This window comes from Diutina rugosa, assembly GCF_008704595.1.
Source record: "Diutina rugosa strain CBS 613 chromosome Unknown scaffold14_size250082, whole genome shotgun sequence".
Taxonomy (NCBI): Eukaryota; Fungi; Ascomycota; class Pichiomycetes; order Serinales; family Debaryomycetaceae; genus Diutina; species Diutina rugosa.
In genome coordinates this window covers 107445-129512 of record NW_022995174.1, presented here as the reverse complement: position 1 = coordinate 129512, position 22068 = coordinate 107445, and the positions used below count along the sequence as shown (strand labels likewise).

At 50.1% G+C, this 22068-nt stretch overlaps 11 protein-coding genes across 11 annotated transcripts; 5 read left to right on the top strand and 6 right to left on the bottom strand. All coding sequences in view use genetic code 12, as the record gives it.

Annotated features, from left to right (window-relative positions):
• Window positions 1-907: 907 nt before the first annotated feature.
• On the bottom strand, window positions 908-3295 carry DIURU_004358 (ferric reductase family protein; the record flags this gene model as incomplete). The annotated part of the gene is made up of 1 exon (XM_034157222.1): window positions 908-3295. One exon carries the CDS (start codon window positions 3293-3295, stop codon window positions 908-910), a length of 2388 nt encoding a protein of 795 aa, XP_034010850.1.
• A 958-nt stretch (window positions 3296-4253) lies between these two features.
• DIURU_004357 (uncharacterized protein) lies at window positions 4254-4844 on the bottom strand (the record flags this gene model as incomplete). The annotated part of the gene is made up of 1 exon (XM_034157221.1): window positions 4254-4844. The coding sequence occupies one exon, from the start codon at window positions 4842-4844 to the stop codon at window positions 4254-4256; it is 591 nt and encodes a 196-aa protein (XP_034010849.1).
• A 1373-nt stretch (window positions 4845-6217) lies between these two features.
• Window positions 6218-6874, bottom strand: DIURU_004356 (glutathione S-transferase family protein; the record flags this gene model as incomplete). The annotated part of the gene is made up of 1 exon (XM_034157220.1): window positions 6218-6874. The coding sequence occupies one exon, from the start codon at window positions 6872-6874 to the stop codon at window positions 6218-6220; it is 657 nt and encodes a 218-aa protein (XP_034010848.1).
• Window positions 6875-8649: 1775 nt separating this feature from the next.
• On the top strand, window positions 8650-9303 carry MRPL6 (mitochondrial 54S ribosomal protein uL6m; the record flags this gene model as incomplete). Its single annotated transcript, XM_034157219.1, has 1 exon — window positions 8650-9303. One exon carries the CDS (start codon window positions 8650-8652, stop codon window positions 9301-9303), a length of 654 nt encoding a protein of 217 aa, XP_034010847.1.
• A 62-nt stretch (window positions 9304-9365) lies between these two features.
• DIURU_004354 (uncharacterized protein) lies at window positions 9366-11024 on the bottom strand (the record flags this gene model as incomplete). Its single annotated transcript, XM_034157218.1, has 1 exon — window positions 9366-11024. The coding sequence occupies one exon, from the start codon at window positions 11022-11024 to the stop codon at window positions 9366-9368; it is 1659 nt and encodes a 552-aa protein (XP_034010846.1).
• An 821-nt stretch (window positions 11025-11845) lies between these two features.
• Window positions 11846-12643, top strand: DIURU_004353 (mitochondrial 54S ribosomal protein uL3m; the record flags this gene model as incomplete). The annotated part of the gene is made up of 1 exon (XM_034157217.1): window positions 11846-12643. The coding sequence occupies one exon, from the start codon at window positions 11846-11848 to the stop codon at window positions 12641-12643; it is 798 nt and encodes a 265-aa protein (XP_034010845.1).
• A 45-nt stretch (window positions 12644-12688) lies between these two features.
• On the bottom strand, window positions 12689-13399 carry DIURU_004352 (tRNA splicing endonuclease subunit; the record flags this gene model as incomplete). Its single annotated transcript, XM_034157216.1, has 1 exon — window positions 12689-13399. The coding sequence occupies one exon, from the start codon at window positions 13397-13399 to the stop codon at window positions 12689-12691; it is 711 nt and encodes a 236-aa protein (XP_034010844.1).
• A 436-nt stretch (window positions 13400-13835) lies between these two features.
• Window positions 13836-15968, top strand: CTF18 (Ctf18p; the record flags this gene model as incomplete). Its single annotated transcript, XM_034157215.1, has 1 exon — window positions 13836-15968. One exon carries the CDS (start codon window positions 13836-13838, stop codon window positions 15966-15968), a length of 2133 nt encoding a protein of 710 aa, XP_034010843.1.
• Window positions 15969-16268: 300 nt separating this feature from the next.
• On the top strand, window positions 16269-17057 carry DIURU_004350 (DNA-directed RNA polymerase I subunit; the record flags this gene model as incomplete). The annotated part of the gene is made up of 1 exon (XM_034157214.1): window positions 16269-17057. One exon carries the CDS (start codon window positions 16269-16271, stop codon window positions 17055-17057), a length of 789 nt encoding a protein of 262 aa, XP_034010842.1.
• Window positions 17058-17147: 90 nt separating this feature from the next.
• DIURU_004349 (transcription factor TFIIIC subunit) lies at window positions 17148-18896 on the bottom strand (the record flags this gene model as incomplete). Its single annotated transcript, XM_034157212.1, has 1 exon — window positions 17148-18896. The coding sequence occupies one exon, from the start codon at window positions 18894-18896 to the stop codon at window positions 17148-17150; it is 1749 nt and encodes a 582-aa protein (XP_034010841.1).
• A 1063-nt stretch (window positions 18897-19959) lies between these two features.
• Window positions 19960-21777, top strand: DIURU_004348 (uncharacterized protein; the record flags this gene model as incomplete). Its single annotated transcript, XM_034157211.1, has 1 exon — window positions 19960-21777. The coding sequence occupies one exon, from the start codon at window positions 19960-19962 to the stop codon at window positions 21775-21777; it is 1818 nt and encodes a 605-aa protein (XP_034010840.1).
• Between the last annotated feature and the right edge of the window lie 291 nt (window positions 21778-22068).

Genomic DNA, 22068 nt, shown 5'->3' with positions numbered 1-22068 from the left:
ACCCCGATGAATGACATTGTCACCCCTACCGAACCCCTTGCTTTTGGTGTATTCGACACTGACACTCGCACGGCTATACTACCCTCCCTGTATGAAAAAGCGGGAGTGACAGGTGACACCTGTCTCACACTCTCGGATTGAACGATTGCTGATTTTAAGCCTGAACCAATTTCATGAATTGCCACGAACAGGAAGTTTGGTTCAAGGCGGCGACGGCGCGCTGGTCGAAACAATAAGATTGCATGTTGTCTTTGTGCGACGTCGCTTCCTAAACGTAAACGACGTACAACTGGCTGTTTTTCTGTCAACAAATGGTAAGCCCTCGTGTATTGTTGAGTCAAATTGTCAGCCGTTTGCCAAACTGAGTCTAGAGCGTCCTCAAGGAGTTGACGCAGCCACCAACAACCACGCCATTTTTCCTTGATTTGCTGATTTCGTAAGCGGGAACCGCCCCAAAAACCGCCACAGTGACAACAAATGGTAACTAAAGCCGAGTAATTGAGGGGTTTAATGCCACCAAGACTACTTCCACGATTTCCAGTAAGTTTTTCCGTACTTGTGTGACTTCGTGGGACAATGTGTCATTGTCTGACAACAATTATTCGGTTACACGGATTTTCTTGGCCCACTGATGCCTCCACTTCTCGTTCATGTACGGAACCTACCTTTCTCAAGATCTGGGCATGCGGGCCTTCAGACCCCTCTTTCTCCTGACAGCAGCATCCCGGCGAAATAATTGCTCCGTCCCTTACACTCCGTGAGTGCTTTTTGCCATTCTGATGGGGTTACCTGATTTAGAGGTCCACAGCGGGTGCCATGCTGGTGATTGGCTACGGATGCGGTAATTTCCGCAATAACTCCAATTAGTTCTATACATCAATATCAAGTTCGTTTTGATAAACAGTGTTTACCAGATTTGCGACTGTTCAAAGAGGTCGACGCGGTGCTTCGACTTCATCAAGTTGTCAGCAATCGCCGCTCTCACCTCGTCGACCAATTGCTCGCCACCACAAGTGGTGAACGCCAACGTGCCCGGAGCATCGGCAATCTCCGCAGCAACCATTTGGGTAAGGTTGGGTCTGCCTTCGTGGAACTGGATGTGGGCAAGCTTAGCCTTAAGTTGACCCAAGTGGTCGGCGACAGTCTCAATGTCCAGCTTCTTTTCCTCGGATTCCAGCGAGGCGTCTTCCAGCGAGCAGATCGGCAGCACTTCGTTTTCAGGGCGGGTCACGTACACTACCGTTTCAAGCGAGTCGTTGTTGAACTTTTGCAACTCTTGGTAGAACCATTGCACCAGCAGATAGTGAGGGATGATCCAGAAAAACTTGATGTTCGTTTGGGCACCCTTGGTGATGAGGTCGCGGGCTTGAGCGTACAAACCGGGGATCCCATGTCCACCGGTGATGAACACTGCCGAGTCGAACTTGTGCAAGGGGACGTTTTGACCGTAGGGACCTTCAACCGCCACCTTCACGGTGGCCTTGTTGCCGGGACACTTCAAAAGGTGCTTGCACAAACCATGGGTAAGACCACCTTTAACTCTGAGGTAAACGGTCATGGTGTGGGCACCAATAGTGGCATCAGCGGGCAGAGCCTCCTCGACGATGGTGAAGGGGTGCGATTGCCAGAACATCGTGGGCCGCAAGAAGTGGATGAAGGCGTGCTGGCCAGGCTTAGCATGCCACCACGCGGGACGGGCACAGGTCACTCTCAAGGTACCGTCGCTGGTCAATTCAACGTGAGCATCTCTGGTACGGAACAAAACGAGTCTGGCAATTCTCACCACACGGTCAAGCACCCAGATGGCAGTGGCAGCGTAGTAGTATTCACCATAACCTTGGGACTCGCAGTGGATCCAACCGCCAACAACGAAAAATACCGCCATGAGAATGTGGGTCATCAAGAACACTTCGTAGTTCCAGTGACGCAAAGAGTAGAGCGAGTGGAAGCAACAGATCAGCATCGCCGCTAACGATACTGTACCCCAAATCATCCAGTCGGTGCCATACCATTGCAAGAACTTTGCCCCGTGGAAGCCACCACCAACAATGGTGTAAGCGACAGTGTGAACAAGCACCAAAATAGTCGCCATACGCGAACACCACTTGTGGATGTTGATGAAGCGAGCGTAGGGCCATCCCAGCATCCATTGCATGAAGTTGTTACGGCCAGCAAAGAGAATCAATTGGGGGATGATCCACATCACAGTGATCCCCAGACGGTCAGCGGCGTACTTAGCTAATTCTTTCACCTTGCTGTCATAGTAGATGGTGTCCTTAACGTGGCCCATGTACGCCAGGTTGCCTGCGATGCAAATAGCCAAGTAGCCGAGGGTCAAGAACGCTTCAAGACGAGTGGGGACGATCCATTGGAGCCACCCGAAGATAAACCCAGGATGAGCGAGGTGCCGCTTGCGGAACAACGCGGGGAGGGTCACGTACTTACGGAACAACTTGGTGGCAGTGCCGTTCATCTTGGCCACCGTGTTGGGGAAAAGGTAGTAGCACAAGTTGCACATACCGGCAATCCACAATACACCAAACCAGTAGCACAACATGGCAATACCAAACCACATCGAGTAGTTCAAGTTGTAGAAACGACCAATGGCAGACACGTAGGCCACCTTGTACCACTTCTTTTCGAAACCGATAGGGAAAGGAGGAATCAGCAGCTTGTTGTAGCCCTCGATGGTCTTGGCAGGGTTGTACACCAAGTACTTGGAGGCATTATTGTATGAGGCTTCCATGTCTTCCAAGGTGATGTCGGCATATTCCTTACAGCCATCAATGTAGGCCTGTTTTGCCTTGGCATTAGGCGAGTCCCACAAGCAGTGCATCATCAGCCCCATCGCTGGTTGGTTCTTCTTCTTGCAGAAGGCTCCGGCGGAGCTCTTGCCCAGGAACCAAGTGGCTTGCTTTTGGAGCAATTGTTCACATCCAGAGACGGCTAAGGTGGCCTTGTGCTGGAGCTTCCAGTGCTTACCCTTCTTCTTGGTAGTGGCAGTATTAGTGGCGCCTGCCTTCGAGCCTTCGCTGCCACCTTCCTTCAGGCCTTCCTTGCCACCTTCCTTCGAGCCTTCGCTGCCACCTTCCTTCAGGCCTTCCTTGCCACCCTTGGAGGTTCCCTCGCCACCTTCTTTCAGAGTCTCGCCCAGGCCTTCCTTACCACCCTTGGAGCCTTCATCGCCACCTTCTTTCGAGCTCGCCACTGCCATTGAGCTAGCACTGGCTTCAGCAGCCTCTGCCAGAGCCAAGCACATGGCGGCGGCCATGAACACTTTGGAGATTGCAACCATTGCTTATCAAAAAAATCTCATCAGCAGGCGAAGGATACGTTAATTTATAATTTAGGCAGCCTCTCCTTTTCCCACCTGCAGCAGTGTCGACCTCGAAAAGTGTGAAAAAGATTAGACTGGCATGCATGACAATTGAGTCGACAACGCAGCCGCATTTTGTACCCACCAGCTTCGGCATACGCCTCGTTTTTTTACGGCAGCCTGATTATCAGTGATAATCTTACAGCACGGCTGAGAAATTCGCAACCACCGCGATGGTGCCTGACCCCGTCAAAGATGAAGTGTGGTTCCTGACTTGGCTAAGCTTGGCCTCCCCATTAGAGACCGAAGGCCTTGGCCTGCCTGTCACCCGCCCTTGAAAATATTGTAGATTTTCGTTTGACCTGTATAAGGTGATTTCTTGGCGGTGGTGTTCGCCATCCCCGAGATCGCATATGCTATATAAGTGGTTACCAACAGCAGAACGGGGGGGTGATTATATTTCTTATTTCAGACCACTATTGAAGCCGTTGATGTTTATGGCTCGTTTAGTTCAGTCGTGTGGGGTAGGGTGCATTGGTGGCTTATGTGTCCTCAATAGACCAGACTGGGGAAGGGGGGGGGCTCTCAACGCTCAACGCCCGATGGCGAAGATTATGCAGGTGGCGAAGGACGTTTCGCAAAAACTCAAGAATAGTCGGATAGAGGCTGCAGCACAAGCCTCACAAACTCGAGAGGGTTTATTTTGCCCCAGGTTTCCATCAGGCTAAATAAGTGGATGGCCTATGCCTTTTCCTTCCCCTCAATTACCGTCTATCTGATCCATCTAATCAATCACATCACGGCGTCGCGGTGCAGCACGCACCAAAAAAAATTTCCTCATTTGCAGTGACGCGTCTTCTCATTGGCCAATAACCTGCCAACAGCGATGCCGCGTTTAGCCAACCACAGCAATGCCAACTTGCCGCCTGGCTGGCTCCTAGTGGTGTGAGCGATTTTGTGTACCTGCACCACGGGTACCCCCGGATCCCGCTAAACGCCCCTGGTTCGCTGGCGCCAGCTGCGCTTCCAGCACCCGCAACCGTTCGAGCAAGTATATCACCTCGGCGTCGTCGAGCTCGCCCCATACGTCGTCTTCTTCCTCCTCTGGGAGGTCGACGAAGGTGACGTCGTCAATGGCGTCATCATTGGCTTCGTCGTCAAGGTGATTGTCGGCGTACTCGGCAATCAATTGGTCGATGTGAGGGGTGTGGTCATTAGCTTGCGCTGCGTAAGTAGCCTGAGTGTCCTGGTGTTCCTGGACAGCAGAGATGTACTCACGCTTATACGCCACCCGCTCGTGTTTCTGGTTCTGGCGGAGATACTCGCTGCGCTGGTACTTGTTTCTAAGGTTATGGGGCCGGCGCGGCTTGAGGGTGGGGCGGGTCCGTGATTGGGACCCCGGGGCAGCGCGGGTGTGCTGGCCGAGTTCCCAGGTGTTCTCCTCGTTGAGCACTTCCATCGGCCGGTAGAGGCGCTGTGAACGCTCCTGCTGGTGCTGGTGGAACGGGTCTAGCTCATCGTCAGCCATTGGGAGGTTAGGAGGTTTTGGTGAGGGAAGGGCTGAGTGCGAAGTGCGACCCAGTTATAGCGTGGTAGAAATGGCACCATGGGGTGAGATGTTGAAAATGGTGAGGGTAGGTTGTGGCAATTGTAGACTGTAGCAATTTGTTGGGTGGCAATTCATATTAGTTTGGGGAAGTCTGAAACGTGTTTTAACCCTCGTTCGATATGCTGTATGCCTTCCTAATGATGTTCGAGGGTCGCACGGTCACGTGATCATCAACAGAAAAACAAGGGATGGCAACTACAATTGCCTCCATCAACACGTACCTAACATTGCCTAGCAGAAGCTGTAAATGTTGTCCGTTTCTGGCAGCCTGTATTGCACCCATTTTATACAACGAATCTACATGCAGGATTTAGACGCTAGCAATAAGGATACTCGAACAGGCAGGTAGGCGGCGATTTCTCGGCTTCTTGGTATGGCCACCGACATAGGCTCTCCTCCTCTCAAGTTGTGGCAACGAAATCATACAAAATTTTCCTGTATGGTGCATTTTAGAAAGTCCTGGATCCTTTGCAGATAGATTCCTACATTGAAGGTGACTCTTGCTGGCGTGAACACAAATCTCTCTATTTCTCGAATTCTTGCATGGCACCACCATAAGGTTGCCTAACAAACATTACTCCCACCACACGATAGTATATGGATCTCATAATCTTAAGTCACCGGGACCCGTTTGAAAACACTCATTATTTCAAAAGAGTGGAATACCATCGGAGAATACCGTCTCGGTACTCCAGAGCGGTATTCCATCTGTGAGTGCGAGAAAAGAATTGGAGAATTGTGTAATGCTAGCGTTAAGTTCACTTACAAACAAAAGAAATCTCATTCCATTAAAGCTCTTACATTAGTAGTTTATGTTGAATATTGCTGGAGGCCGACATTCTATATTTGGTAGTGATGTACCGAGTGAAGATGCAGTTGTATACAGGATTACAAGGATAAATGTCGACACCTCACTCGCTCCTTATCAAAAAATGAGGTAATCAACTAATTCTCGCAACACGAGTAGCAAATTTCACTGGACTCATCATACAAAGTTTACTCGTCAAAAGGCAGAGAGTATTATATTACGATTACAAAACTTGGTGGTCATTTTTAAAATTCAACACCTTTTCAAATTATCCGGTGACGTGAGCCCCCATACTTTTTGTGTACTGAATGCAAGAACACTCCCATAATTTGTGGATTAATGTAACAATTCCGAAAATGCAAGATGGTACTGAATCTCACTTACCAGGAGATTACATATAAAGAAGTCGAAAGGACAAGCGAATTATAATTTATATGCTGTGACCAGTTGTGTCTATTCAGTGACATTGTGTCTATTCAGTGACTCACGAGGCCCAGGGAGGGGTGCCTTCGTTCTTGTGCGATTCCTGGAACGACTTTTCCAGCTCTATTTGCTTGAGCCACTTTTGTACGTTGGGACCAGCAGGACCAAGCTTAGCGCCGACGTAGATCGCCACCGGCAAGTGGTTGATGATGTCGGCGGCAGTCAAGTGGTCGCCAACAATGTACTTGTTGCCCTGAGCCGCTTGCTTAGCCAACACCGTTTCGAGGTAGTTGATCGCCTCTTCGGCGTGAGGAGAGAACACATTGGTGGTGAGCTCGGAGTCGGCCCACTTATGAGCCTTGTTGATAAACAACGGCAAAATCTCGGCGATCAACGACCCTTCCGACCAGTGGAGGTGGAAGTCGACCTCTTCAAACTCCTCGGGCGTCTTCCCCAGCAACTTCTTGTCGGTGTCGAAGTGACGTAAAAGGTAGGAAATGATGTGGCCCGATTCCTCCAACACCACGGTGCGGCCGTCAGAATACTTCACTTCAGCCAAGGGGATCTTACCGTAAGGGTGGATCTCCTTCAAGTAGGGGGCCAGCTTCACCGTCTGCTTCACTTCGTAAGGTAAGCCGAGCTCAATGGCGAGCCAGATGATCCGGGCGCCACGGGTCGAGGGCACCCAGTGGATGATGAGTTTCTCAAGGTTAGCCATAGTAAGTGGTACAATCAATTGAGAGTCAATTGTGTTTTAAAATGGGTAATTGGCCATCTTATTTATACCAAGAATTCACCGGTAGCGGACCTGCGGGGGTAGGGTAGTCGGCGATTGGCGCGCGTCCTAGTTATCCCGTGATTTACATGTACTTGAAAGGGGGCAAAATGTAGCGGCCTGTCGAGCCTGGTGGGCTGCTCGGCAATGTAGTAGTTGCTTGATGTATTTGATAAATTTTGTACACCAGCTAGATTTGTCGGCGACATTTGACTGTAGGGCTTAGGACCCCCGTACCAGAATGTCTCGGTTTAGTGTCGACGTAGCCACAACTGTGGCGTTCATCTCTGCCAGCGAGGCAGTTGGGGCGGGGTTTAGCTCGGCAGCCTTTGCTCCCCAGCTTGAACACGTGGTTTGAAAGAGTTTTAACCCAGGCTACGTCACACGGAATAAGGTACCCACATAGGAGAGCGGGGGTCGCACAATGGCTGGCGGAGGTAGTAGTTACGGGTGGTGGTAATGCGCATCGTGAGGGGTCTCGGAATCAATGCACAAACTCCGGTGAGAGTAATTCCGACAAATGTGTAATGAAAGGTTTGGGTCATGGGTGGGCTAAACTGTAGATTGTGTTGAGTTGGTTTTAAATTTTAGATTTTTGCTAATCAAGAACGAAAATTGCAGAATATCCACCGAAGATGAGATAACTTAGAGTCTTTCCAAAATTTAAGTGAGTTCGATTCTTAGCATTAGTGATTTTGAACTCATATTAAGAAAAACTATATGAGAAGGACAGATAATTAGGGCTCCTTATCCGGTGGATATACACTCCAGTTAGTACACCCCAATTTGTTGCAGCTTTTTTCTTTCCATAACACTCTTTTATTTAAATCATAGACGGTAGTGGCGTTTCCATGGAGTCCTGTATATTGAGATGGGCCTTACTTGGTGTGCAAGCCGGATGTGTTGCAACTGGAGCAACCGCCTAACCGCCAGTAGTCTCAATTTCTTGATCTGTGAGTGCTGATGTCGACGCTTATGGGTGGATAAGTGTACATGAAAATGGCTGTAGTAGGCTCTGATTAAGTCAGTAAAAATGAACATGAATGCATGGACGACGAAGAAACGGGTTCGACCATTGACGCCTTGCTCCAGCACAATGACTACATCCCAGACATGGGTCTTTAAGGGGTTCATGAGCGGAGCTCAGCTATTGACCCATCAGCAGAAGTATTGAAGCCGATTGATTTCAAATGAACTTCTTATGTGTCGTCATTTAGCTTGAAGTATCGGTATAACAAAACTTCTCCTCAGAACATTTTCAGGCGTCGAACTTGTATCAATAATTCGGCTTAGATGTCGATATTTACGATATTGATCATCCTGATCTCGTCCGTGAATATTTGTGGTTCAGGTCATACCTCCCCGACGTTTACAAATTTTCGAGGTCATCTTTGAGTTGATGAGTATAATCTCAGTAGAAGTTTGATGCCAAATATCTTACGCTTCAAGATTTTATCAGGAATAGAATAAGTCAACCACCACCTTTTAGTACTCGTGTGCTCCAGCCGCACTGAGGTATGATGTACCAGCAACTCGTCCAAATATTTAAATTACTCCAAAGACAGATTCTTACAGTCCAGCCAAATTGAGCTCAATACCGTATTAGACGATACTTGCCAGGTTTTTCTTTTCCCGTCTGTTCAAACTATTAGTACAGCTTCAATGGGGTCGCACTTAGACCCGCGTTCATTTGTGAAAAAAATCATCGAACCACCGGGATGCTTGCGAGACAGTTCTCGAGACAGCTTTCGAGCCTGGGGCTTCGAATGTCCAACGTGGGCAAGGTGGGGATCCGGATCCCCGCCGAGGTGTCGTTCCTGACCGAGGAAATCCCCGACGAGTTCTGCAAGTCGTTTTCCAAGGGGAAAAACTCCTACAAGTTACTGAAGCAAGTGGTGGTCAAGGGGCCTAAAGGTACCCTTAAAACTCAGATCCCCCCCTTTGTCAACCTCAGTGAAAAGGATGGTAAAGTGTTTGTTTCCGTTGAAAACCCCGATGACCGGATTCAGCGGTCGATGTGGGGGACGACGCGAGCCCTCATCCAGAACGACGTCGTCGGCGCCACCGAAGGCCACATCGCCCTCGTCAAGTTTGTTGGTACCGGTTACAGAGCGATCCTCGAGGAAAAGAACGGTAAGAAATACGTGGGCCTCAAAGTGGGGTTCCCGTATACTCCTCAGCTTAAAGTGCCCGACGGGTTGACGGTGTCGTTGCCTAACCCCGCCCGGCTTTTGATTGAAGGGATCAATAAGCAGCAAGTGAAGTTGTTTGCGGCGAGAATCAGAGAGTTCAAGAAGCCCGAGCCGTATAAGGGTAAGGGGATCTTTGTTGACGACCAGAAGATCGCGTTGAAGGAACGTAAGATCAAGTGATGGTGCCCGGGTTACATGTACATAGATAATAATAATAATAGAGAAGGGTCTTTACGACGATTTTACGACGATATGCGTGCTCGTTTAGCATCTTCCGGCAGAGTGGGCACCGAAGTGGACATTGGTCGTTTTAACGTTTGTGGGGCAACTGGGGTGAGGGGCGTCGAATCCAGCGACGCCGGTGACCCCAAGTCGCCTTCAGGAGACATAGAGGGTGATTTTGTGATGGCAGAAGCAAAGGGAGACGTTTTTCTCAGGCTGTTGTTAGATTGTGGAGACTTCTCAGATTGTGGAGACTTTTCAGATTCTGGAGGAGTAGAACCTTTGTACAGCAGTGCTTCCTCGTCAACATTTGTTTGCGGCGAGGGATTATCGTTTGTATTGCTAACTTCGTTTGTATCCGGCGAGGCCGTAGACGTCTTTTCCTTGGAATCATCATCAACCTCGTCATCCTCAGTCTTAGCCTCCTTAGCTTCATCATCGTCAATCCTGTCCTCAATACCATCCTTAGGTTCATCATCTTCGTTGTCGTCCTCAGCTTCCTCATTATTAATGGTGTCCTTCTCAGCTTTGTCATCGTCAGCTTCGTCCTCTGTGGGTTTAACATCATCAATTTTGTCGTCTTCGGCTTTATCCATCTCACTTGACTCAAGCTTTTTGTGATCAGATTCGTTATATTGTTCATCATCTTTGGATGATGATTCCAAGATCTCCTGGATGATAGCGGGAACACCTGAAGGTGATTGAGGAGTAGTTTCTACCCCTAGCAAATCCTCTAACAGAGCTAGTGGAGCCTCCTTAGGCATTCGCCGCACAGGCACATACTTCCCATCAATCTTATACCGAGACATACGGGCCACTATGGGGACATTGTCTCCCAGAAATGGGTGAGTGGATAATATGCCATCGAACGACGTAGCATCATCGACTGAACACAGCGGATTATAAGCAGTATGGTGACACCGTTGGCGCCACTGGTCACGAGCCGTATCCAATACCGCTCGAGATAATGGCGTCCCTGTTCGATAGTATACTTCGTCCATGACATCGAGACAAAACTCTCTTCCCTCGGTGTCAACGAGCCCCATGAGAATTATGGCATGGTACAAGTCAACGTCACGATAGACATCATCGTCGCCTTGGTTCACTAAGTCCCAGAACTTGGCTCGGGCCTGTAAATGGCTACCGTTTTTGTGTAATAAGTTCAGCTTCAAGATGCGGTGGATCTTATAGTACACGAGGCGAGGGCTGACGAGATTAAAGCTAGCATCGACATATTTCAAGATTTCGATCCCGTCGCTGAAACCGGGGAATTGTTGGTGGATTTCTTCGGCGAGGTCCGCTTCCATAGTCGCAAGTAACACCGTACGAAACAGGGCGGCAATCGCATTGGCAAACAATGGAGCGATCGGTATCAAGCTGTTATGATCGGGAGTGATGCCAAGTACTCGTAATTGTTGGATCAAGTCATCAAGACTAAAACTACCCCCATTTTTGAAGTAAATATCGAAATAGGGTACTTTGGCGACGATGCGAGAATCGAAATGGCGCCGCCACTCGTTATAGTTGATGGCTCCAGTCAACACATGGTCGGCCGCTGGTTTATCGTAGCCTTCAGTGGCAAACCGTTTGATCTTATTGATATGCTGGTAAGCGATCTCCACACATAGTGGCAGTGGTTGGGGTGGTTGGGGTGCTGGAGCAGGCTCGGGATTGAGCATGGCCGCAGACCAAATGTGATGGTGAAGTATTATTAATGTATAGAGATCTTTACGGTCATACGAATGAAATAGGAGATGGGGGGGTGTCTGCAGCCCGTAGCCTGCTTGCCTGCCGGAAGCCAAGGAACGAGGATCTGGATTTTGCGGGGGAGCCGCGGTTGAAAAGGCGGGGCGTGCCAACCAGGAACGATTCTCCGGAAAGTGCGGTAATTACAAGGCATCAGTGAATGGGGAAGAGGGAAATCAGACGCTCACTTTGTTGAGCGTGTAAGGCTTGGACTAACCTTTTGAGCGAGAAATAATTTGCTGAACAATGACTCAATTTTCGGAATAAGGTTACCTCAATTAGGCTTTTCAAGGATCAAATGTTACGTTCGGATTCACAAGACATTTCAAGTGACAGCTAAAACTTCAGTTGACTTGTCGAGTAAGGTGTATACGAAGATAATGATATTTGTCAATTTGATAGTTGTATTGAGCTTTCCCTACCCCCTTGAATGCAAGTAGACTCAACAACTTATACGAAAGCAATGGTAATTAACTCAATCTCACTGCTTTAATCAGCTTTCTTCTTGATCTGATAGTGATAGTTCAGGCTTTGGCGATGCCTCACTCGCAAGTAACCTCTACTTCATTTCATGTTTAGACCTGCGATCACCACTTCAGCTGTTACAACCAATCTATTCACCACAAAAGTCGTCATTGGCTTCTTTAATTTCTATCTGAATTCTCCCTTTGTCACCATCACCTGGTCTACCGATACCGTTTCGCACGACCATCGCGCGCTGAAAAATCTCTACCATCGACACCACCACCACGACATGTCCCGCTTGGTCTTCACCCGCGGAGCGGCGCAGCTCACGTCGCTCCACGCCGTGCCGCTGATCCGGACACCCGTGTCCACCGTCAACCACTCGCTCGCACTGCTGAACCTCCGCAAGCTGCTCCTCGGCCGCCCCGGTCTCCTCGGGGTCAAGCGCGGCATGATCACCTGGTTTACCAACGACGGCAAGCAGTTCCCCGCCACCGTCATCGAGATCGACGCTTGCGAAGTCGTTGCCAACAAGACCGTCGACTCTCACGGCTACTGGTCGGTGCTTTTAGGGCAAATCGACAAGATGAAAAACGTGCTGGCGCTGGACCTCGCCAAGTTCGAAGCCGCTGGCATTCTGCCCAAGCGCCACACCGCTGAGTTTAGAGTGCGCGACGAGCTGGGGCTTATTGCTCCCGGCACTGAGCTTAAAGCTGACTACTTCGCCGTCGGCCAGCTTGTGGACTGCATGGCCGTCACCAAAGGTAAGGGGTTTGCCGGGGTGATGAAACGTCACGGTTTCGGTGGTTTGAACGCCTCGCACGGTGTTTCCAAAGCTCACAGACACCCTGGTGGGTCCGGGGGTAACCAGGACCCGGGGAGAGTGTTGCCAGGGAAGAAGATGCCCGGGCACATGGGTGCCCGCAACTGCACCGTGTGGAACAACGAGGTGTTGCACGCCGACGGCAACGCCGGCATCTTGGTCGTCAAGGGCCAGGTGCCCGGCCCCAACAAGGGTTTTATCCGCATCGCCGACGCCAAGAAGATCTACGGTAAGTCGGTGCAAGACTTGCAACGCCAGGACTAGCCCGGCTCATGTATATAGTTAATGACACTAGAATTTAGGCGAAACTTAGCCAAACCCAGCCCACTCGATCGAGAACGTTCGTTTAGCCCGCGGTTTCAGTAGTTGTTCTAGACCGTTCTCGGTAGAGGTATCCTCCTCGGCATCATCAATTAAGAGAATGGTTTTCTTCACCAGAGTAGCGAGTCTTCCTGCCACCACAAGGTCCATCAAATTTGCCACGGCATAACGGACGACAGCGTATGAATGGTACTTTAATGGGTCACCAGGATAGCACACGAGATCACCTCCAAATTTTAGACCAGGAGATATATAGAATTGATATTGGTCTTTTAAGTGGACATAGTTCCAAAACTCAGTGATGAACCTCTGAGGAGTATACTGGGGATGAGCATTGATGAACCTCTGCGCCAATTGCTGGGCATTTATGGTATGTTGTTCGAGAAGCTCTTTATCAGACTCGGCCTCATCATCGTCAATGACCACCATTGAACCATTATCAATCTTGGATGGCTGGGTACTAGGGTGAACTGTCCGATAATGTTTATAGTCAACAAGTTGAGCGATCTGGTGGTGGACTAGCCATAACGCTTCCCAGATCATCAACCTCATGGGGACCAGCATAAACACATTCTGCTGTTGATAATGGGAAAGAGTACCCATAAACGTAGCACACACGCCGTGGTGACGGAGAGCCCGCACATCCTCGACCCGGAACACCAACACGTCGTGGTCATTGACCACGGGGAGGGTGATCATCGCACTGGTGCGATGCGATGGTGGGGATCGATGTGGTACAAAAGATGAAATTGGTAAACGACAAAAAGAAGTTTAATCGATAATAACGATGTTTAGGGCAACCTAGGAGCAAAAACTAGGGGCGTAGAGGCAAAAAAAGAAGCCCGATGCGGGGCTCGAACCCGCAGCCTTGAGATTAAGAGTCTCACGCTCTACCGATTGAGCTAACCAGGCTTGGTGCTCGAAAATTTCTTAAGGTAGGTAGCACCAGGCAGGACCAACGTCGCCGAAGTCCCCCAGAGCGGTGTTTCAGACTTTAAATTAGCACGAACGAAAAGCCCTATTGATATTTACCAGTTTCCGAGTGATATTTGGTCCATATCACCACTATTTTGCGCACTCCTGCTGACACTCCACCAGCCTATATCTCACCATCGCGGCATACGCGTCGCGCGTCATGGACGACTTCGACTTCTCGTTTAGCGGCTCCCTCCTCGACGCTAACACCACTCTGAGCGTCCTGACCATCGATGGGCAGGACGTGAAGCTTGCGAATGGTCAGGTCATCACTCTCCGCAAGAAGACCGCTACCACCAAGGCGGTGGAAGAAGAATCCATCGCCGGGTCGTTTATGGATATCGACAAGATATTTGCCGAAGCCGAGCTTGCCAATCGCATTAAGAATGCCGACAAAGACCTCGAGTTCTTCTCACCAGTGCCAAAGTCAACTACTCTGGAAATATGGACGGAAAAGTACCGACCCCAGAAATTCCTCGATTTGTGCAGCGCCGGTAACGACAAGGCCTACCGGCAATTGTTTCGATGGCTCAAGGATTGGGACACTCCGGTAGATCCCGCTGACCCACCAAAACACAAGATCTTATTAGTGTATGGACCTCCAGGGATGGGTAAGACTCTGGCAGTCCATATTTGCGCTCGCCAATTGGGGTACCATTTGGAGGAGCTTAACGCAGCCAACTCATTGGATCAGCTTCCACTGTCATCGGCAACAAGCTTTGATGACAAACGAGCTAAGACGCTGTCAGCTCTCCGCCTCCGCATTTCTAACGCTCTTAGTGCCAACACCATCGGGGCCCTGAACAAACCTACGTGTCTTGTAATTGACGAGATTGATCTGGCTACAAACACCGTCGATATTGTCAAAGCCCTCAATGACATCATTCGTGACGATATCCGTTCGAGTCGAACCTACGACAATAAGGATAAGAAGAAACGTCCCAAACGCTTGCTTCGACCGATTATTTGCATTGCCAACGAGATCTACCCTCAAGGTAGTCGGCACCTGGGGGCAGTGGCGGCGATGGAGAGACTTAGACCGATATGTGACATTGTTCAGTTGAAGAAACCGGTGAAGACAGGGATCCACGCCATTCGTGATCACTTACAGTGGATCGCCAAACAAGAAGGAATCAATTTGGACCATAAGGGAGTGACGTCAGTAGTGGATATGTGTGATGCCGATATTCGTGCCTGTATTAACCACCTCCAGTTTGCCTCCAGGGCTGCCAAATCACATAGCAATACCTATAAGGACGGCCTGGTGTCATGGACAGAGATTGTTGACCTATTATTCAAGCATAATCCTAAAGTTCCCAAGGATCAGACGTTTCAAAGTCTCTGCGATACTTTCCTTGGAGAGTCGTCTAAGGCTGCTCCTCACATTGATCGGGTGATGCGAGGAGTGTTCAATCGATATTTGGACTACGAGGATAACAACATGGCCAAGCCTCTGGAGATGGCGGACTGGTTCGCCCACTATGATATCCTCAATCTGAAGGGAGATGCCACTCAAGGACTCGGGTACGGGTGCATTCTGGCCCTTAAGACCTGGGCAACCTACCAAGACGTGACTCGACTGCGATCAGCAGAACCAGTGGTGGCTAACGCCCGTCACATGGAGTACGAACTGTTAGACACGATGAGAAGCAACACCGCGGTGGCTGAGCTTATATGGAGTCGCTTACCGGTAAACCTTCAACGGGAACTTGGTCTGGTGTCACTGCATGGGTTTTTGTCGGTGGTGATCCCCCATATCTTTGAGCTTTTGCATCCGCTGCTTTCGTCGAAAATTAAGCTGAATCTTCTGGACGAGGAGAAGCTGGCGTTGCTGCGGGTAGCCTCGTTCGTCAAGCAAATGGATTTACGCATGGAAACCACCAAGGACCACACTACCGGTCTCCTGTCATTAGCATTTAACCCCAGTTTGGACTCATTTATTGACTACCGCTCGGAATGGGCGACTCAGCTGTGGCTGTTTGCTGAAAAGGGCATTCAAAGAAAGCGGATACAACTTTTCCCTTTGCTTTTAGCTGAGTTTGATGCCCCCAAGCCCCAGCAGAAACGACCACTTACACCTACTGAAAATGGCGGCGAGGCAGCTCCCAAACGAGCGAAAACCACGATGGATTTCTTTAAGCAGCAGTATGACGATGTCAACACACAGAAGGAATCCTCGCCAGTGGCAGCAGCAGCTGCAGCACCTACTGAACGTATTTGGGTCAAATATAATGAAGGGTTCCTGAACGCTGTTCGCAAGACCATCCACTGGCAGGATCTCTGGCGAGCCTAACAATGATTACGAAATTACAAGAACTACTTATAGTGGTATTCCACCAAGCATACTCCAGACTTTATTCTTACTCTGCAACTCTTGTCTTGATTTTTCACTCACACGAACAATGAATCTACCACTCAAACCGAAAATGTCTTTGGTGAATTTGGACCTATTCTTCACCAAAATCCAACTAATCCCCTCCTACAGTCGATTCTCTTATCTGTTCATTCTCTCCTTGTTTGATCTACCACCCGCACTGACCTCATCGCGAGTCGCACCAAAGCTCATCTCATCTCCACCAAGTGAAATCCAACGATGTCGACCCGGGCCCTCATACAGCCGCTGACAAACCCGGTCGTCGACGGGGTGCTGCAGTGCTTCCACGTCGTCCCCACCGAGATGTACGTGTCGCTCGCCCCGCAATACTTGGCGCTGCCCCTCGACGGGGTCAAACAACAGCACCTCGACCACATGGTGATGAACTACCACGCCAAGGCCCACGGCGTGGTTGTCGGGTACGACCACGTGACTATTGAATCCTCCAACCCCTTGGGCGACGAGACCTTGCTCCCCATCGACGACCTGACTCCCTACTCCTTTTTCTGGGTTAGAGCCGATCTTATGGTGTGGGCCCCCCAGCTCGGAGACACCTTGGAGGGACACATCTACATGCAGACCGCGTCCCACTTGGGTCTCTTGGTCAACGATACGTTTAATGCCCTGATCAAGAAGCACAACTTACCCCTTGGGTGGGAATTTCAAGCCAGCGATGCCGACACCGATTCCCGCTACGGGCTGTGGCTTGACGAAAGCGGCCAGCGTGTCGAGGGTAAGATCAAGTTCACGGTGAAGCTGATCCACTCGTCGGGGAGAGTGGTGTCGCTCGAAGGGACGCTTGTCGACCCGCTGTCGGAACAAGACGCGCAACCGGTGACTCTGGGACTGAAGCACGTTAAGTTTGACGACGACGACGACGACACCGCCACGCCGGCACCGTTACCGGAGCTGGTGCAGCAAGAAGCCGCCAACGACGACATGATTCCTCGTTACGAAGAAGAAGAAGATGATGAAGATGAGGTGAACAACGACGACGAGAGTGATTAGATAACTCTTGCACAAAAGGTTAAAAGCCCTAGTGGCGTGTATATTAGAAAAAGATCATTAGCATCAGTAAACAACTACTACTTTACAACGTTACTTTAATTGGTCTTGCTTGACATACCCCACAAGCCCACGGAGTTGACGACCCGCTTCTTTGCCGGCGAGCTTCTCAAGCCGTTTCATCACATCCTCTTCGACTACTTTTGAGTCAGCTGCATTCTCATCCGCTTCTTCATCTTCATCTTCTTCCTCATCCTCGTCTTCGTCTTCTTCAAGTTCTTCATCGTCATTAGCATCGTCATCATCATTAGCCAAAGCGTCATCGGCCATGGTGTAGTCACCATCTTCATCGACGCCAGTTTGCGCCAGATAGTCACCCTCGATAATATCAACCACTTTATCTTCACTGATGGGGTCCTCCTTGACCAACTGGTTGATTTTGTACCTCACAAGTCTCCGGATCGTCTCGATCGTCTGTCGGTGAAGCCAGCCGTCACTATTATCGGGGGTGTCTCTGAGACCACTGCCGCCATCCTCGAGGGTATTTTGAAGTAGTTCAACTACATCTCCATCCAAGAGATCACCGAGTTGGAAATTAACTGTGGTGGGTAAGATTATGCCGTCAAACAAAAGACTACTCAGTACTTTAACCCCTAACTGGTCCGCCAACTCACGATCCTGGATGGTGGGGGAGAACATCTTAGAGCATTGGTCGTAGGTCTTTTTGCGAGCTTCGCGTGCCACTGCTTGCTTATGCCGTGGCACCCGGAAGTATTCTGTTTGGTACTGCCAGAACGACGGGTCCAGAGCGGGGTCGACGCCGTAGCGGATACAGCAGAACCGCCAGGGCCCTGACTTGAGAAGGTAAGACACATACGGCAACGCTTGTTTCAAGTACTTCTTGTGATGAGGAGGGGTGATATCGTCCAAATGCTTTCTTAACCAGATAGGCTTAGTTTTAAACACCTCTTCCATCCATTCAATACAATTGAGAAGGCCAGCATCGGCAACGGTTTCCGCATCACCAAACTTATCTCCTCTTTCTTCACGAAGCTTTTTAAGCTGAACTAAATGGTCACGGTTGACGGGTGCCGGTTCTTGCGGTACCGGCAGACCGTATTCGATGATGATCGAGTGGAGCTTAGGAAGTACTCGAGTACGAACCACTTTCGATTCACCACTTACACTATCGGTGACCACGTGAGTGCCGGGACTGGGCTGAAACTTATAGTCAAAGGGGAACCGAACTTGCGAAAAGATTGGCGGCGGAATGAGACTGTGGTCAACATTGGCAAAGTTTTTCGGGTCCTTCCAATCAGTAAGTCCCGTGAACTGGTCGTGCTGGTTGAAGTAAGTTTTAAGCTCATCAAGATGAGTCGCTTTAGCAAAGTCATTGGCGTACTCTTGGGCAAGAGGGTTATGCTTAGTCGACACTTGGAAGTCAGCAATCAGCTTGAACGAGTAAGTCTTATCGATGATGGCCACGGGAGTAGCCTTATAGTCGGTTTGTGAACACAATTCCTTGAGGGGCATCAGCTTATAGTTTTCTGGTAATTGCAGCTTAGGCACCAGCACCTTGAGCAAAACACGTTCATGGGACAGAAACAGCGACTGTACCGGATGGTGGAAGGGGTCGTTTTCCCGTAATTTGAGCTCCAACGTGTTTTCTAACGGGGTGTGGATGTTTGCGTTGCCGGCCTTGTCGCGGTGGTTGATGGCGCTGGCGATGCGATCTTTGCCGCCAAGCATGGCAATTGCCCGGTCGGGATTTTGCACATTGAGGGGGAGTTCGACCGCGGTGACGTGGGGGATATCCAACGAGTGTTTCTCCGCTATCCCCATGGTGGTAGGTACCTATAATAGTATTGATGGTAGCTCAACTTTTTTTCCGTGTATGAGCCCTGGGAAACCATAAACCGTGCGAACTTTGGAGGACAGATGGAGGAGACAAAAAAGGGCTACAATAAATGGTAAGGGGGGGTCTGGCTGTAAAGCTGACGCCTCGTACCTTCGAAAAGTCTCGTATAGCACCATTACGCCTCTTATATGTAGTGGAAGGTGGTCATAACCCCTCAAAAGGCTAAATATAGGGCGACAAAGTGGTCGCATGGGCCGCCTCCTCCGAGACTGTCTGCATCAAAACCATTTATGATTAACTGGTGCGAAGGCCACCCTTTTTTCCCTCGTCGCGGTTATTCGACGCGCCTGTCAAATTTGAACAATTCGTAGCTTAGGCACTCTCCCCTTTAATTGGCATTGACAGGAATGAATAAAGATTTCCAAAGGGTGTTTTATTAGCTTTTACCCTCTCACCTTGCCTTTTGTCACTGCTTGCACGCCTTTCAGTATTCTCCATTTTCCTCGCCCTTGCAGTTTCCAGGCGGGAGGCGCGTTCGCGACGCAGTGGCATCGACCTGATTGACATACCACGGTTGTTTAGCCCTCTACGCGTCTCATCACCTAACTCCTTTCATCGTCGAGCCACTCACCGGCTGAGTAATTAAATTTAGTAAATTTCGAAGTCTCTATACAGTAGCCAAGCTCATAGAAAACTCATCACGATGCCTTTCCTTGGCTACCCCACTCGACATCAGTGCATCGCTCGCCCGCGTCCTGCCCGCCTCTGAAAAAGTAAACACGGACACCACCGCGCGTCAGATCACGATTGTCACTTGGGATTGTTTTTCCCAATTCGGCGCGCGCATAGCTTTTTTTTAGGGTGAGTGATTCGTCTTTCCTCAGCGTCGTGTTTGCCTTTGTTCGTGGCCCCGTTAAGCCGTCCATTCGTTTAGACCAGTTGTCCCCGTGAAACTACCGTTTGACCTTTAGTGTTTGTTTTCCCCACCGTGCCGTTTTTCCGTCCACGTTTGATTTCTATCTGTGTTTTGATTATTATACTCCCCCAATGATTATCCCTTTGTCCCCGAGAAGCAACGACGGGATGGACCAGTACTGTAAGGAACATCCCGGCAGCCAGGAGTGTGCCAAGCCCGTCAACGACAACGCCACCATCATCGCCGTGTGTGTCGTGGTGCCCGTGGTGGTGATCTTGGCCGTGCTTGGCTTCTTCCTCTGGCGCAATTACCGCAAGGACAAGAAAGAATTGCTGGAGCACGACCCCGACTTCGACGAAACCGGCGACGTCACCGCGTTGCCCGACTACAAGAGCTACGGCGCCTATAATGGCTATGGCAAGGAGCCATCGCCGACGAAGACTACCACCGACCCCTTTGCTAACGACTCGCTGCTGAACGACTCTACTGCGTTTGAAAAGAAACCCAATATGCCCTACCAGAGCCAGTTCCACCACTCGCTGACGTCGCTCGCCAGCGACCCCTTGGAATCGTTTTTGCCCACTCAGCACGCAACTGAGTCCAAGGTATCTCTTAGTGACTATATCCGTCAGTTCCCTGATGGCCAAGGGTACTCGAGACTGTCGTACCTCGCCCCTCACGGCGGCATGCGCCCGACACTGTCGCTCTCAAACCTTGCCTACCAAAACCGTCTGATGAACAATTTGCACCAGCGTACGGTGTCTCTGGGCCAAACCACTGTGGATGATGCTCTTGACCAGCGTCTGAAACATGGCGAAATCTTAGATGCGAACTCTGAACCGCGGACGGCGTCGGTGCTGCCATTCGAAGAAAACTTTACGCAGCCGCCAGCCCTCCAAGTCAACAACAACGATACTTCGTCCACCGACGAAGATGACGATGAAGATGACGTGTCTAACTTTACATTTGAGCTGCTGAGCATGTCGTCAAAACGGCGTGCTGTTGACCGCCAACCGCTGGGAGTTGACCGCAACCCGCTGACTCTGCATCTCCGTCAAGTGTCTGGAGGCGCTGAATCAGCCGCTACTGGTGAACACGAACCCGCCGCCTCGCTTACCGCTAAGCCGAAGCTGCCGCGGATCTCCCAGTTCAATCTCTTAAACAATGATTCTGATGAGGAAGGCGAACACGAGCTTACTCAGGAACAAGAAGAGGAAATACAACGGATGAAGCTGGTATACCGTGTTTATTTCGATAAGGATCAGCGCGAAACCTACCAGGCTGATCTCTCCAACCCGCTCCCGCTGACACAGATTATAAACTCTCACCTCACCGCAAATACCGATTACCAAAAGCGGATGACGACGGCGTCGCTGGTCTACGATGCCAAGATCGACGAGGCGCAAGCCTACCCTCACCAACAATTTCTGCCCGACATGGAGCAGGGCCAATTTGTCCCCGTTCCTGGAGGCGAACAAATGATGATGTCACAGCAAGTGCAACATCAGCCTCACCCTTACCACCAAAACTTCGAACAACAGTACCAGCCGCAACCGCAACCGCAACCGCAGCAGTTGAGACCGCTCCAGCAGATCCCCACGGCTCTGGATATTCGGATGCTGACTCTTCAAACATATACCGACTTTGACCCTCACCAGCGGTCTAAGCGCGTACAAGCGGGCGTTCAGCGACCAGTTCAACAAGAGTTTGACCCTCTGGAACACATGCCCGCCTCCAATAGCCCTGCCATCCCTCTGGCGACACAGCTAGCTCGGTCGTCGGTGGCGATGATGAACCCCACCGGGATCCAGCGTAAGGCCACTTACAAGCCCGCGGGAGCGCTCCAAGCCCAGCCCCAATTCGTTGAGGAACACGGCCACCATGATGGTAGCGACTTGGTGCCGCAAGCAGGCGAAGACGTTCGGCGAATGATGAACTCGAACTTTTAGCATACCCCCGAGTCCGTTCCCAATTGCATATACCGTACAGTTCAATAGACAATGAGCTAGATAATACCTATCTAATAGAATGAACCTGCGGCGTTGGAGTGTGTGAGTTGTTTGTACGTTGAAGACTCGATTCAAAATTATCCTCCATAGTTCAAGGTCATCAATACTTTCACGAGCTTGATGAGGATACAATCGCTATTGTTGTCGACCATTGATCATGTGATTGAACAAAGGATGGCGTGAACGACATTTTTATTCCACCAGTGGAGTGAAGGTGTCCTACGAAACGCT